The sequence below is a fragment of the Hyla sarda genome, chromosome 2, assembly GCF_029499605.1.
Source record: "Hyla sarda isolate aHylSar1 chromosome 2, aHylSar1.hap1, whole genome shotgun sequence".
Lineage (NCBI taxonomy): Eukaryota > Metazoa > Chordata > Amphibia > Anura > Hylidae > Hyla > Hyla sarda.
This window is the reverse complement of record NC_079190.1, coordinates 382152858-382169551: the sequence shown is the minus strand read 5'-3', so window position 1 is coordinate 382169551 and position 16694 is coordinate 382152858. Positions and strand designations below refer to the sequence as shown.

Sequence of the window (16694 nt, the reverse complement as noted above, 5' to 3'; positions counted from 1 at the left end):
TAAAAAATCAGACAATGTGATTTTATGGATTTTTTTTCTCATTATGCCTCTCATAGTTGAGGTATATCTATAATGAAAATTACAGGCCTCTAATCTTTTTAAGTTGGAGAACTTGCACAATTGGTAGCTGACTAAATACTTTTTTCCCCACTGTATGATGTATGGAGGGTTTTTTGTACCCAGATGCATAACTTTACATTTATCCACATTTAAACTTGTGTCCTGCGAAGTGGATGCCAAAACGCTGCCCAAAACCAAAACTGTCTGGTTTTGCCCATAGTAACCAATCCCAGCTCAGCATAAGAAGCTCTGGTAAAATGAAAGCTGAGCTGTGATTGGTTTTGCCCACAGCGCCCAGACAGTTTTGGTTTCAGGCAGATAGAAACAGAGCTGCTAATCCCATCCTCTGTATCAGTATTAACAGAGCCTAATCTTACTTTTCTGGTACCACGAAGCAAAAATTGAAATGGGCCCCCATCGAAAATCATAAGTAAAGGTTTGTAAGTAAAACGGTACAAGCAAAGTAGACTTTATATACCATTACATTAGTAGTATTGCTAAATAATACCACTATTCAAGGAAAAAAGTATCACTTTACTGTTAACAAACTCTTCTGTACTGAGACACACACATATATGAATGTTAAATAATACTGCCATGCCATGACCATATATTACCTTTCCATAGTGATTAAATAGCTATCTGTTACCGAGTAAAACCCAGTATACAAAGGTAAATATTACCAATAACACCAATAGGGACAAGTAATACTGCCACATCCTGACCACATATTACCACTTCCTAATGATTTAAATATAACACCAATACTGCTAAAGAATTAAAAACACTATTCACAGGCCAACATTACCGCTAAACAGTATGGGGGAAATACAGTACAGTGCAGAGTCTTTTTCTGCTCCATGTTGTCCAGAACTTAATGAAGATTTCATTCAGCCATCACTCATCGGCCAGACAAACGTGTATAGGGGATAAGAAGTAAAGAGCTGTAGTACCACTCTAATATTGCCTGTCCTAAGGTGTCCCAATTGGTAATAATGCTCTCACCTCTTTACTAGGTACCTGCCCTCAATAGGTAGAGCTGCCTCTAGTAACTATAGAGTTGCCCCCAGTAGGTTGATTCGACCCATGTATGTATACATTCTCCCCCCCCCCCCCCCCCCCCCAGTAGGAAGATATAGTTGCACCTCTGTTGGTAGAGCTGCCCCTTGTAGTTACTGGTCCCCCTCCACTCCCGTGCCTACAGGATTTTCCCTACTATGCTGTGCAGGCCGCACACAATGACTGACACCATCTTGCTCCGCTTCCAGCTGAAAGAGGGAAAAAGACTGTTGGACTGTCGATAACTAACCAAATGTATGACAGTGTTCCATTTAGTTAGGCAAATTTGTGCTCTAGGTTTTGGAAGAAACAGGTCATATTAATCTTGGAGGTATAGAATATGTTTACAGTCCTTGTAAACTACATTTTGATCTAAAAAGCAAATATATTCTTATTTTATTCCAAACATCCAAAGCGCTCTTTACATTGCATAATTACATTTGGGGTTTTCGGTTTTTCCATTGGAAATCCAATCCACACCCACTGGTAACCACACAGACATTACGTTCACCTGCTTAGACTTTTTTCATACTTATTTTCAGCCAATATAACTTGGTAATGATATAACCATCTACATTTTATTTATTTTTTTATTAGCTGTTGGCTGTCCACAATGAGTCTGGCATTACATGTAGGGGGTGATTCATGACACTCCTAAGGCATGGGCTGTTACTGCTGTCATAACCTTAGCTAGAAAGGGAAGGAAAAGCCCATGTTAACTCCTTAGGTATAGAAGTCATTCCTAAGTTTAATGCTAGTCTCTAAAGAGTTCTAACTATTGGGTAAGTGAAAGAAACAGAAAGAAAGATGCAGGCAGACTGAAAACTATCCTGTGTTCAAAGGAGTGTATTTTACCGATTCCACTTTTACTTTATCCTGTCTATAACCAAAATATCTACAATATTACAGTATTAAATCAAAACTCACTAGCCAAACTATCAATATAGTGGCTTCTCTGTCGCCTTCGATCAACCTTTTTTAACAATAATTTTTTGCTCTTAAAGGGGTACTCCGCTGCTTAGCGTTTGGAACCAACTGTTCGGAACACTGGAGCTGGGAGTTCGTGACGTCATAGCCCCACCCCCTCATGACATCACGTCCCACCCCCTCATTGCAAGTCTATGGGAGGGGGTGTGGCAGCCATTATCCTTTATAGAAAAAAGGTTAATAGGGATAAGGTAGAAGATGCGCACCTTTCGGTGTTGTGCTGCAGGCACAACATTCTTTGCCCTAATAAGTGTGAGCATGGTCATCCTTGAAAATTGTGTTTCCATCTGGAAACATTCTTAGTCTCTTCAAATACCCACATACTTCTGAGATGATACATAACTATCAAGGTCGACTATCCAGACCATTAGAGTGCCATTGTATCGCACAGCAAACCATGACATGACTGCCGACATGGTTGCCCAGCCCCAGAATTTTTTTTAAGCAGTAAGGGTGTTGGAAAAGAAAAGTATTGCTTACTATTCTGTAAATGCACCTGCATGTACCCCCCGTAGTGTACTTTGGAATAAAGTGTGCCAACAAGATTGTTGATTGCCGCCTGTTTATTTCTTCTAACCATTGGAAAAATGTATACCCTACTTCCCTAATCCCCTAAAGCTGCTCGTACAATGGCTTCTGGTCCCCAACTCTTAGCGTTAGCTTCTGGGACATGTTGACCTGTGTAAGAACTCTGTTCAGTCAATTGCTGGTCGAGGTGGGTCACCAGTGAATACCTTTTGGGCTAGACAACCCCTTTATAGCAGTCAACACTCTAGGCTTCATCCAATGATCTTCAGACATACATGACTAAAAGTGAGAAACTCTTAAACTGGACTCATGAGATCATGTTTCCATGCCTCCCGTGTCCATGTTTTGTGGTCACTGAACTCAGTTTACAAAGATTCGTCTTGTTAGTAAAGGTTTATGATCTATGTGCAATGCAAACCTTACCGTTGTCTGGGATACTAGGGCCCTTAAGCTTAAATTCAGGGACAATAGTTTTAGGTTTTGTTTTAGGTTTTGTTTTGTTTTTTGGACTAAAATTTGACAAAGGGCTCTTCTGTCCCTTGCATCAAGATTTGACCTTCTGCCACAGCTTCTTCAGTATGCATTGGCTGGCAAAAAGTCTGAACAAGGGAACTTGACAACTCTACCAGGCCCACGTAGGGTGGCCACCCTGCTGGTATTTTTATATTAAAAATTCTAGAAATGCAATGGCTGGTATTTATCCAACCAATCCTCCAACTCCTGGAATGTTGCACAATAACCTATACCAGCGTTTCCCAACCAGGGGTGCCTCCAGCTGTTGCAAAACTACAACTCGCAGCATGCCCGGACAGCCGTTCGCTGTCCGGGCATGCTAGGAGTTGTAGTTTTGCAACAGCTGGAGGCACCCCTGGTTGGGAAACACTGACCTATACTATATACTACTATATAGTCCAACATGCTGGGAATTGTAGTTTTTGTTGAGGGCAGCTGCGGAGTCAGACTGTATCAGGACATGCTGGAAGTTGTAGTTAGTAACTAACTGTAACTCCCGAATTTGCTTTTTTTTTTTTTATTTACATTTTTTTGCAATTAAAAAGTCACATCGGGAAAAAATTGGACTGTTAAAAACTACAGATCAGGGCGGAAAAAAAATGATCCTTCATACAGGCCCATATAAGGAGTAATAAAAAAGTTATAGGGGTCAGAATAGGACAATATTTCCCCCTGCATATATGTATCCTGTGAATATTATGCATATATATAATTATGCAAATTAGCATGGTCGGTATTTTATTTTTATTTTTTTTGCAAGAAAGGTGGCAACGCTAGGCCCATGCCAAAATCATTCCCCTTTGGAACTCTGAAAGGAAAGCGTACAAAATTAGTGTGCTCAAAATAGAACTTTTAATAATTCTCCTCTAAAGGGTTAAAAGAAGAGGGAGTCACAATAGTGAAATCATCCACGCAAGCTTATCAGTTTGGCCACAGGTCAAATTCGAGATTATAAGGGTGTGCGCTCAGTGGGCTCTGCAGGACCCAGCCAGTCCACTCACGCACTACCCAGAGAAAATGTACCAACAACGCGTTTCTACCTCTCTGGCGAACGGTGTCATCAGGGAGGTATAGTCACTTATAGTATTATGACCAATGGGCTTAATAATACATAGTATAGGCACTTCACAAGGCTTCCTCACATCCTAAAGCATAAGAATAATATATACAATGGACACGAAGGTACAAGGGGCTTCATAAGGACCGCCAAGATAAATGCATATAGTGTATGGCAAAGCAGATCCTGTAATAAAAACATGTATATCACCCCAAGAACCAATCCGTCAGTGCCTGCATGGGAAGGAAGCTATTGCCCCCAATATTCAAGTACTCGAGGTGCCAATCCTATAAGGAACAGTGGTCCACTGTGCGGTAGATCAATACGATCCTGCAGACGCAGAAAGCCGGAGTTGTCCAGCTCAGACCGCTCGGTGGAGCGAGGTCACGGCCCCTTTGGAACTCCGTCAGGTCTGACATATCCTACTTCTAAAATAAGTAAAAAGATGTTTTATAAGCTACATGACTAGTTCCAAAATGTTCTCAGTCCTTTGGTAGAAATCTGATGAACCCCACTTGAAGGTGAAATCACACAAGTTGGCGGCTGCATATCAACTACATGCGACCAAAAGCTTGTGTGATTTCACTCCAATGGGCAGAGCAAGGGGACATACAATTCCCAACTGGTGAAGGTGGTGATAACATGAAGTAAGGTCCTTGTATCCTTCCCTGGGGTGACTGAACGCTATACAGCAGGGGTCTCAAACTGGTGGCCCTCCAGATGTTGCAAAACTTCAATTCCCAGCATTCCCGAGAGCCATTCGCTGCAGCAAATGGCTGTCTGGACATGTCCAGAGTTGAAGTCTTGCAACATCTGGAGGGCCGCCAGTTTGAGACCCCTGCTGTACAGGATAGAGATGATAGTAACCCCCCCCCCCCCCCCTCACTATTCACTCCCTTACATTTGCACAGAGCCTGGAACCTGGGAAGAATTTTTCTTTAATGAGACCTGCCACCCAAATATTGCACCTAGAATATTGATCCTGGTAACCTCTAAAAGCGAAGACCCCCTGCTTTAATGTGATACCAAGTTGTAGTGCCTTTATTCTAGCCATGGCAACAGTTTACAATCGTTGCTACTTGGCAGTGAAAGGGTTAAATGTTGGGTTTTTGGGGGGTTTATTTTATTCCAGATTTATGCAAATAAAGCTAAATCTAGCTTTCTAGTATAACTTGTATTTAAGTCCCCCACTGTTTTACAAGATATTGGTTTGCAGTCAGTGAAGGGGAACACTCTAAGGCTGGGTTCACACTCTGTGGCATACATTTCAACCTGTAAGTTGCTTAAAGGGTTACTTCGCTCCCCAGCGTGTGGAACATTGAGTTCCTAAACGCTGTGTGCGGCCTTCCGCGATCACGCCCGCTCCCTCGTGATGTCATGGCCCGCCCCCTCTATGAAAATATAGGAAGGGGGGGGGCAATGGCCGTTACACCACCCTCCCATAGACTTGCATTGAGGGGGGGGATTTGATATCACATGACAGGAGGGTGACGTGAACACGGAAGCCCGTACACAGCGTTCTGGAACTCAATGTTCCGGACCCTGGGGAGTGGAGTAACGCTTTAAGGTCCAGGCATAAATAAAAATGTGTCCATGGTCTTCCATTGCTATATTATTGCCAAAAGTGTCCTTTTGGCATCCACATGGCCAGTATACACCCATATACTGCAAAAAAAATAAAGGGTGAAATATAGTAGGAGGTTACACTATGCCGTCCAGCAGGATCCTGTAAAAATAGCATATTAGCCCAGCCTAGGTGTGACGGATAATAAAGCATGGCATCTGTTTATTAGATTCTACAGAAAGCTCCCATGGCGTTACTGTCCGTTTATTGACTGTCACTGAAGCTTCTCCAGGCATTCCTGCTCTCTGTTACCGTATATACTCAAGTATAAGCCGACCCGAATATAAGCCAAGGCCCCTAATTTCACCCAAAAACCCAGGAAAAGTTATTGACTCAACTATAAGCCTAGGGTGGGAAAACATCATTCCCCCCCCCCCATGTCATCATCCAGACCCCCATCATTAACACCCCCTCATCATCACCCTGTCATTTTCACCCCCGTCATAATCAACCAGTCATCATCCCCCCCCCTGTCATCATCACCCCCCCTGTCATCATCACCCCCGTCATCATTCCCCCCCCCCCCCCCCCCCTTCATCATCACCGCCTGTCAATCCCTTCATCAGTGGTCTTCAACCTGCGGACCTCCAGATGTTGCAAAACTACAACTCCCAGCATGCTGGGAGTTGTAGTTTTGAAACGTCTGCAGGTTGAAGACCACTGCGGCCTTCGTCATCATCCAGACCCCCCCCCCCCCCTTTCGTTTTCTACTCCCCTCGGTAAGAAGGAAGGGTGAGCTGGTCCGGGCCATGTATGCTGCAGGGACCATCCGGTGGGGAGGGTTAGTCATTCCGGGCTTTCCATTTTCACGGGAAGGCCCTCTTCTCCGGCCCCGGACTAGTGACGTTGCCTTGACGACTATGCACAGGGACGTTCATGCGCCGGGACGTATGCTGCGCACGGACGTCCCTGCGCGTCGTTGTCAAGGCAACGTCACTAGTCCGGGGCCGGGCCCAGAGCGGAAAAGAGGGCCTCCCGGTGAAAATGGACAGCCCGGAACGACTAACCCTCCCACCGGACGGTCCCTGCAGCATAGATGGCCTGGACCAGCTCACCCTTCCTTCCCACCGAGGGGAGGTGAGTAGAAAACTAAAATGGCGGTCTGGATGGTGACTAAGGCCGCAGTGATCTTCAACCTGCGGACCTCCAGATGTTTCAAAACTACAACTCCCAGCATGCCCGGACAGCCAAAAGCTGTCCGGGCATGCTGGGAGTTGTAGTTTTGCAACATCTGGAGGTCCGCAGGTTGAAGACCACTGAGAAGGGATTGACAGGCGGAGAGTTCACTCGAGTATAAGCCGAGGGGGGCGTTTTCAGCACGAAAAATCGTGCTGAAAAACTCGGCTTATACTCGAGTATATACGGTAAGTATATACAGTTGCTCTGTGCACTAAATACATAAGCAGCAGTACAATACTGTTTATGCATGGAGCTCAGAGATTACCTAGACTGGAAACCATGGTATCCATTTCACAGCTGAGAGCAGGACTGCCTATGTCAGCGTTTCCCAACCAGTGTGCCTCCAGCTATTGTAAAACTACAACTCCCAGCATGCCCAGACAGTCAACGGCTATGTGCAGCCTTTCCCAAGAGTTCTCATTCACTAACTGAGTGGAAAATGAAAACAAAGTGTATTAGAAAGTTGTAAAACTTTTCATTTATACCGTTACTGAGATTTATGTGAATAAAAACTTTTACTTTCTATTTTTATATTTCGTCAACATTAAAATTTGAATTCTATGCTAGACATAGTTGAAACAATGATGTTAAGGAATAGAAAAATAAAACTGAATACACTTATAGAATTTCCAGGTTTATCCCTCCACTAAACCACAATGGTTCTGCCAAATAATCGTTCAGTATATGGACACCTATAGGGAACAGGAATACATGATGGTTTTGTGCTGCCCAAACCACTGCTATTGTGATGCAAAGATAGGTAGCAAGATCATGACATACTATGATTTACCCTGAAACACTTGTGGAACTGGTCACTGGCACTGTCCCTGGGGGCTGCTCCTCACCCCACACAGATGTGACTGAAGGCCAATGGGGCGGGGAGCAGCTGTGACTACATCCTCCTTTCCTTTTGTCTTTTAAAGGGGTATTCCAGTAAAAAAAACTTTTTTTTTATATATCAACTGGCTCCAGAAAGTTAAACAGATTTGTAAATTACTTCTACTAAACAAATCTTAATCCTTTCAGTACTTATGAGCTTCTGAAGTTGAGTTGTTCTTTTCAGTCCAAGTGCTCTCTGATGACACATGTCTCGGGAACCGCCCAGTTTAGAAGCAAATCCCCATGGGAACCGCCCAGTTTAGAAGAGGTTTGCTATGGGGATTTGCTTCTAAACTGGGGGTTCCCGAGACAGGTGTAATCAGAGAGCACATAGACAGAAAAGAACAACCTTAACTTCAGAAGCTCATAAGTACTGAAAGGATTAAGATTTTTTAATAGAAGTCATTTACAAATCTGTTTAACTTTCTGGAGCCAGTTGAGATATATAAAGTTTTTTTTCCTGGATAACCCCTTTAAAACACCCGAGTGATTCAGAGTAAATCATGGTCAGGTTTGAGGCTGCTCCCATTCTGTTTCATGTTGCCTGTAGTTCAGGCAGCACAAAACTACCAACTGGTTTGCATCAAAAACCTTCTCATCACCTTGGGAGAAAAGGGTGGCAGGACCATTAGGCTGTTCACATCCCCTCCTTTAATGCCCACATTGGCATGTCACCCCTACTCCGCAAAGAGGAGGGCTGAAGAGAGCTAGAACTGGGGCCTCCCTTTTTATTCTCTTCATGGGAGTAGTAAGGTTGAAGTCAATGTATATAATTCTTTAAAATATATTGTGAAAAAAATAACAACATTTAAATCATGTCTTTACATGGGGAAAATATAACAATGTGTAAATTAAAAAAAAATCCTTTAAATGTTGTAGTTTTCACACTGACCACTTCTGTGGCAATTGCTACTCAATCAGCAATAATCATAGGTGGAAGCGTTTTTGTGTTCTGTGTGAGTGATCCAACAAAGGCGCTTGCAATGTCTTTTTCTCCCGCTATCTTCTGGCGGAATAACGGCTGTATTAACAGACGTCGGTGAATCCCATTCAAGTGAATGGGATCCTCTGTGCCCGTTATGCCTCCCGTTGCGTTCCGTCACACTAACGGCCATTAAAGGGGGAAAAAAAGCCTTAACGGCAGTTTGTGGTAGGGCCCAATGGCAGTGTGAAAGTAGCCAGAGACAGAAAAACTCACATGAACTGATCCCATTGAGGTCTATGGAGCATTTGTGTGATCAAGTCATCTCACTTTGCTTCAGTTCCATTTGTAGCCAGTTATTTTACCTGATCAAAAACCATGGCATGCACTATTTTTTTTGTTTGGCAAAAAAAACCTGACCTACAACTGTAGCTCTCAACGTACCGTAAAAATTAACCTTAAAGGGGTACTCCTTCCCTAGACATCTTATCCCCTATCCAAAGGCTGCAGCACCCCAGTCATCCAGTGTACACAGCGAACTTTGCTCTGTGCCAGATGACTAGCGATGCGGGGCTGGAGGCTCGTGATGTCACGGTCACGTGACTTCATGGCCACGCCCCCTCAATGCAAGTCTATGGGAGGTGGGCGTGACGGCTGTCACACCCCCTCCCATAGACTTGCATTGAGGGGCGTGGCTATGACGTCACAAGCCTCCGGCGCTGCACCCGTTGCTCTAAACTAACGCTGGGTGTTGCAGGGAGACCCCTGCGATCAGACATCTTATCCCCTGTCCTTTTGGTTAGGGTCTAAGATGTCTAGGGGCGGAGTACCCCTTTAATGTCTATGGTGCCGGAAGAGGATCAGTTGGCATCTGTTTGTTGTTTTTTTCTTTTGTTTGTTTTTTACTGTCTAGTTATAGCTGGTTTTTAAACTGAGCACACTCAGAAGAAAGAAAACAGATAAAGCTGAAGCATACTGATACAGGATAATTCCCTGGTTGAACTTGATGGACATATGTCTTTTTTTGACCGTACTAACTATGTAACTAAGGGAATTAAGGGGTAAGGGATGATCAGTTTATCATCCGTTCAAAAAATTATCCATTCAACTACATAAACTGATCAGGCCCAATGGATCCTAAACGCTGATGTGAAACTTGACTTATAAAGTTGGAGATAAGGGTACATTCACACTAGAGATGAGCGAACTTACAGTAAATTAGATTCGTCACGAACTTCTCAGCTCGGCGGTTGCTGACTTTTCCTGCATAAATTAGTTCAGCTTTCAGGTGCTCTGGTGGGCTGGAAAAGGTGGATATAGTCATAGGAGACTCTTTCCTAGGACTGTATCCACCTTTTCCAGCCCACCGGAGCACCTGAAAGCTGAACTAATTTATGCAGGAAAAGTCAGCAACCGCCGAGCTGAGAAGTTCGTGACGAATCTAATTTACTGTAAGTTCGCTCATCTCTAATTCACACCACAATTCTGCAAAACAGCTGCCAGATGCTGCTGGAAAATGTAAAAGCCTCCCGCCTGACCCGCACCACATCCCATTTATTTAAATGACCTGGACGGAGTCAAACTCTGGTTTGCTCATTTTTGAACCGTAGTCACAAACACCTTTATTGTCCATCACTGAGGTTAACACCCAGGTGTCTATTGTGAGCAAATCTTTGGCATTGCTGTATACAGCATAGGCCAGATGGCAAACCCCATGTACAGAAAAAATATGCATCTGAAAAAAAAAAGCTGACTTGAGGGCGAAAAATAGCCATAGAGTAAACATGTTCATGCAAGGGCAGTCTCAGAAACACTACATGTTGGATATATAATGTAAATAGTTCTTTCCTTGTTTATCTTATTTGGGTGGTATTTCACGGATTTCTAATGCCACATTTATAATAAAATACAGAAAATATCAAGTGTTGCCTCTAGATGGCACTGTGTCCAAGATATCTCCTTTCCGATTTGGGTGTGAAGGGTCTTTATAATGTACGGTACTTTTCTTCTGAACTGTGTAAGTTCTTCCTTACTTTGCAGTCAGAGTGGCCCTCCATCAATATGTTTTTGGGGAGTGTAATTTTTTAACTTGCACATCATGTGCTGCATGTAACATGTTTCCAGCCAAAACATAAGAAGGATGAGGGCCATTTGGGCTCTTGTTCTTTTAATTTTCCGATCGAACAGAGCATAGCAAAACATGAACTACTGCCTCCAGTATCATCCATATATGCTGGGAATATGTAAAAAGATGAAGACACTGTTGCAATGGTAGTGGTGCTCGTGGTGGCGCCAAATAATGTATATGATGGGGAAAAAAAAATAATCCCAGCACTCACCAAGTTGGGGCTAGTTCACACGACTGTTGTGCTTCGGTAGAAGGAAGCTCCTTTCTGCTCATCTCCTGTAAAATACTGGACACCTAACGCATCAAATTTAAGTCAATGTGACTCGGCTGTGTCAGTTTGGCTCCATCCTGTATAGGGTCCGTTCGGCACAAAAAAGTTGAACGGGTCAGGGCACAATGGCAGTGTAAACTGAGCCTTAGATGCGATCTTGAAGTATTAATTACATTGTATTGCAATATAAAGGACTGAAACTTGTCTTGTATATAAAGATATGATCTAAACAAACACTTCAAGATTGTATCTAACATGGTAAGATGCTGTGTATTTTTTGCTTTCATCATTATTCTACTGGCCTTTCTGCTTTTGGGTGTACACCTTAGTACAGATGAGCATAAAAAAGAGTGATATCAAAATTTATGGTTGAATTTATTGAACTGTGTTTCTCCTTGCAGGGATGGAAGACCTCAGCCACAAGGATGTGACCTACTTCCACAAGCTTCAGGAAGACTCACTAGATATTGTAGATATTTGACTTTCCAGGGCTTCATTAATAGTATTGGCACTATATGAAAAGAAAAACAATAGTCTTGATAAAAATTATAAATATATATATATATACTATTTTCTCAATAGTGGATTGCTGCACAAATTTTGTACGGTTTTCACAGTTTTTTAATGACCATGTTCAGATGGTATATTGCTAATTTCTCATTACCATTTTTTGCAAGAATAAAATGCAAGGCTGTAAAAAAAAAAATTAAATAAAAAAAAAAGTGTTGAAAAAAAGACTACCAGACGGGGCGGTGGGGTGTCGTATTTATTACACCTTTTCCTCAAGAAAAGCATGTTTTATTTTTGTTTCTGTCAGGTTTTTGTTTGTTTTACGTTGAGAAAGTTGTGTATTCATGTAATAAAGTGCCTGAATTGTTTTATGTTTTGGTTTTATTTTAGTTATAAAGTGGTCTGTGCATTTCTCTGGCAATGACCAGTTGGGAGATTAACCCCTTCACGACGAGCGACGTACATGCACGGCGCCGCGAAGTGTCACTTGGCGCGGCGACGTACATGTACGGCGCGGGGTTCCAGGAGTGCCGCGTCACCGGTAGCGGTGATCAGGCCGGGATGACTGCTGTTATCGAACAGCAGGCATCCCGGCACATCGCCGAAGGGGGTCCTGAGACCCCCCCCCCATGACCGCGATGCGCACAAATCGCAGGTCAATTCAGACCTGCGATTCCGGGTCATACGGGTCACTGGTGACCCAGAAAATAAGAGGGATCGGGGGTGTCTGAGACACCCTCGATCCCCCTGAAGGGATAGGAGTTTGGTGGCAGGGGTGCTACCCCTCCTATCCCTGCTATTGGTCGGCCGAGTGATCAACCGATAGCAGACTGGGGGAGGGGGGGGTTAAAGTTCGGTTCCCCCGCTTTGCCCACCTATCGGTGTCCGGTCAAAACGGGGAACTGTCCAGGGACCGGCGCCGAAGGTCCCTTACCTGGATCCCGGAGCGCGATCCTCCATGCGGGGATCCCCCACGTGCGGCGGCAGCAATTCATCCGGGTCCTGCCAGGTGAGTTGTTGCCTAGCAACATCTGGAGGGCCACAGTTTACAGTGGTCTCTAAACCGTGGCACTCCAGATGTTGCAAAACTACAACTCCCAGCATGTCCAGACAGCTGTTTTGCAATATTTAGAGGGGTTCAGGTTGTAGATCACTAAGTGGTCTCAAACTGTAGCCCTCCAGATGTTGCAAAACTACAACTCTCAGCATGCCCAGGCAGCAGTTTGCTGTCTGGGCATGCTACGAGTTGTAGTTTTGCAACATCTGGAGGGCCACAGTTTAGAGACCACTGGACAGTGATTTACAACCTGAACCCCTCTAAATATTGCAAAACTACAACTCCCAGCATTCAGGAACAGCATAAGGCTGTCTTGGCATGCTGGGAGTTGTACTTGCGTGCCTCCAGCCGTTGCATAACTACATCTCCCAGCATGCCCTTCCGCAATCAGTACATGCTGGGAGTTGTAGTTTTGCAACAGCTGGAGGCACACTGGTTGGAAAATACTGAGTTAGGTCATAGAACCTAACTGAAGGTTTTCCAACCAGTGTGCCTCCAGCTGTTGCAAAACAACTCCCAGCATGCATGGTCTGTCAGTGCATGCTGGGAGTTGTAGTTTTGACCCCCCCCCCCCCCCCCCTCCCATGTGAATGTACAGGCTACATTCACACTGACGGCAGATTACAGTGAGTTCTCCGCTTCAAGTTTGAGCTGCGGCAAATTTTCCGCCGCAGCTCAAACTCCTAGCAGGAGACTCAGTGTAAACTGCCTCCAGTGTGAATGTAACCTAAAAACACTACACTACACTAACATAAAATAAAGAGTAAAACACTACATATACACACCTACACTGCCCCCCTCTTCCCCAATAAAAATGAAAAATGTATTGTACGGCAGTGTTTCTAAGATGGAGCCTCCAGCTGTTGCAAAACAAAAACTCCCAGCATTTCTGGACATCAATTGACTGCCCAAGCATGCTGGGAGTTTTACAACAGCTGGAGGCACCCTGTTTGGGAATCAGTGGCATAGGATACCCCTATGTCCACCCCCATGCAAGTCCCTAATTCAGGCCTCCAATGCGCATGGCGCTCTCACTTTGGAGCCCTGTTGTATTTCAAGGCAACAGTATAGGGTCACATATGGGGTATCGCCGTACTCGGGAGAAATTGCCTAACAAATTTTGGGGGGCTTTTTCTCCTTTTACCCCTTATGAAAAGGAGCAGTTGGGGTCTACACCAGCATGTTAGTGTAAAAAAAAATACACACTAACATGCTGGTGTTGCCCTATACTTTTCATTTTCACAAGAGGTAAAAGGGAAAAACGCCCCCCAAAATTTGTAACTCAATTTCTCCCGAGTACGGAGATACCCCATATGTGGGCGCAAAGTACTCTGGGGGTGCACAACAAGGCCCAGAAGGGAGAGCGCACCATGTACATTTGAGGTGATTTGCACAGGGGTGGCTGATTGTTACAGCGGTTCTGACAAATGCAAAAAACAAACGCAAAAAAAAAAAAAACACACCCACATGTGACCCCATTTTGGAAACTACACCCCTCACGGAATGTAATAAGGGGTGCAGTGAGAATTTACACCCCACAGGTGTCTGACGGATCTTTGGAACAGTGGTCCGTGAAAATGAAAAATTTTGCACAGCCCACTGTTCCAGAGATCTGTCAGACACCAGTGGGGGGTAAATGCTCACTGTACCCCTCATTACATTCCGTGAGGGGTCTAGTTTCCAAAATGGTATGCCATGTGTTTTTTTTTTTTTTTTTGCTGTTCTGGCACCATAGGGGCTTCCTAAATACGACATGCCCCCCGAGCAAAATTTGCTCTCAAAAAGCCAAATATGACGCCTTCTCTTCTGAGCATTGTAGTTCACCCGGAGTGCATTTCAGGTCCACTTATTGGGTACCTTCACACTCAGAAGAGATGGGGTTACAAATTTTGGGGGGTCTTTTCTGCTATTAACCCTTGCAAAAATGTGAAATTTGGGGGGGAAACCCACATTTTAGTGAAAATTTTTTTTTTTTTTTTACATATGCAAAAGTCGTGAAACACCTGTGGGGTATTAAGGCTCACTTTATCCCTTGTTACATTCCTCAAGGGGTCTAGTTTCCAAAATGTTATGCCATGTGTTTTTTTTGTTTTTTTTTTTTTGCTGTTCTGGCACCATAGGGGGCTTCCTAAACGCGACATGCCCCCCAAAAACTATTTCAGAAAAACGTACTCTCCAAAATCTCCTTGTCGCTCCTTCGCTTCTGAGCCCTCTACTGCGCCCGCTGAACACTTTACATAGACATATGAGGTATGTGCTTACTCGAGAGAAATTGGGTTACACATACAAGTATACATTTTCTCCTTTTACCCCTTGTAAAAATTCAAAAATTGGGTCTACAAGAACATGCGAGTGTAAAAAATGAAGATTTGGAATTTTCTCCTTCACTTTGCTGCTTTTCCTGTGAAACACCTAAAGGGTTAAAACACTTACTGAATGTCATTTTGAATAGTTTAGGGGGTGTAGTTTTTATAATGGGGTCATTTGTGGGGTATTTCTAATATGAAGACCCTTCAAATCCACTTCAAACCTGAACTGGTCCATGAAAAATAGCGAGTTTGAAAATTTTGTGAAAAATTGGAAAATTGCTGCTGAACTTTGAAGGCCTCTGGTGTCTTCCAAAAGTAAAAACTCGTCAATTTTATGATGCAATCATAAAGTAGACATATTGTATATGTGAATAAAAAATATATATATTTGGAATATCCATTTTCCTTACAAGCAGAGAGCTTCAAAGTTAGAAAAATGCTAAATTTTAAATTTTTTCATCAAATTTGGGGATTTTTCACCAAGAAAGGATACAAGTTACCACAAAAATTTACCACTATGTTAAAGTAGAATGTCACGAAAAAACATTCTCAGAATCAGAATCAGAAGTAAAAGCATTCCAGAGTTATTAATGTTTAAAGTGACAGTGGTCAGAATTGCAAAAAAGGGCTTCGTCCTAGAGGTGAAAATGGGCTGCGTCCTTAAGGGGTTAATGAAACAAGACACTGTTCGTTTGCAATCCACAAAGTTCTGTGACATTGGTCTCTAAACTGTGGACCTGTTACAAAACTACAACTCCCAGTAAAGCGGCACACTGAGGTAATAGAAACAGATTACACAGTATTATAACTTAGCATTATGGGCACAAAGGCTAAAGAAAAAACAAGCCCTGAACTATCCCTTTTAAGTTTCTGGTCCTAATCAAAATTCTGTAACAGAGTTTTGATTTCGATCTGTAAAGTGTCATTTATAATATGGGGAGGCCTATGGACCCCTGAAAAAGCTGGAAAGAATGAACACCCTGATCTCTACGTATATCCACCATTGTACACACCCCATATTGAGCCTAAAAGAAAGGATCCAGAGTAATAGAAAAATGAGGGTCATGTCATAAAGTGGCCTCTCTAACATCATATCTGTGAATTCTTGTAGGTACTTAATAGCCCCCAACTCCGAGATGCCAGTCTATGGAGTATCAACCATATATTAAGGGAGCCCAGCTTACCCTCTAGAACAGACTATACATGCCAAAGATCTAAATGATGAGCCAAGTGGTGTTCTCAGTAAGGCAGTATCCCTGATTTAGCCCACAATGCCAGGTATCGGAGCTGCCCAGCCAAGTAGTATACGTGAGATTTGGGCAACAACATCCCCCCTGTGATTTACGCCCCTTAAGAGTAGACAATTTAAGTTTGGACCTATTCCTCCCACAAACAATTAAAGGGGTACTCCGGTGAAAACCTTTTTTCTTTTAAATCAACTGGTGTCAGAAAGTTAAACATATTTGTAAATTACTTCTATTAAAAAATCTTAATCCTTCCTGTACTTATTAGCTGCTGAATACTACAGAGGAAATTCTTTTCTTTTTGGAATGCTCTCTGATGACATCACGAGCACAGTTCTCTCTGCTGACGTTATTATAATAACACTTT

The 16694-nt window shown here is 43.3% G+C and overlaps 1 protein-coding gene across 2 annotated transcripts in view; it reads left to right on the top strand.

Annotated features, from left to right (window-relative positions):
• The window catches only part of BCLAF3 (BCLAF1 and THRAP3 family member 3), a 46758-nt gene extending 34686 nt beyond the window's left edge, over positions 1-12072 (top strand). For both annotated transcript variants that reach the window (XM_056558522.1, XM_056558521.1), the window contains exon 12: positions 11609-12072. In XM_056558522.1, coding sequence (XP_056414497.1) covers positions 11609-11638 — 30 coding nt within the window. In that variant the 3' untranslated portion in view covers positions 11639-12072. The remainder of the gene's footprint in view (positions 1-11608) is intronic.
• Positions 12073-16694: the final 4622 nt, after the last annotated feature.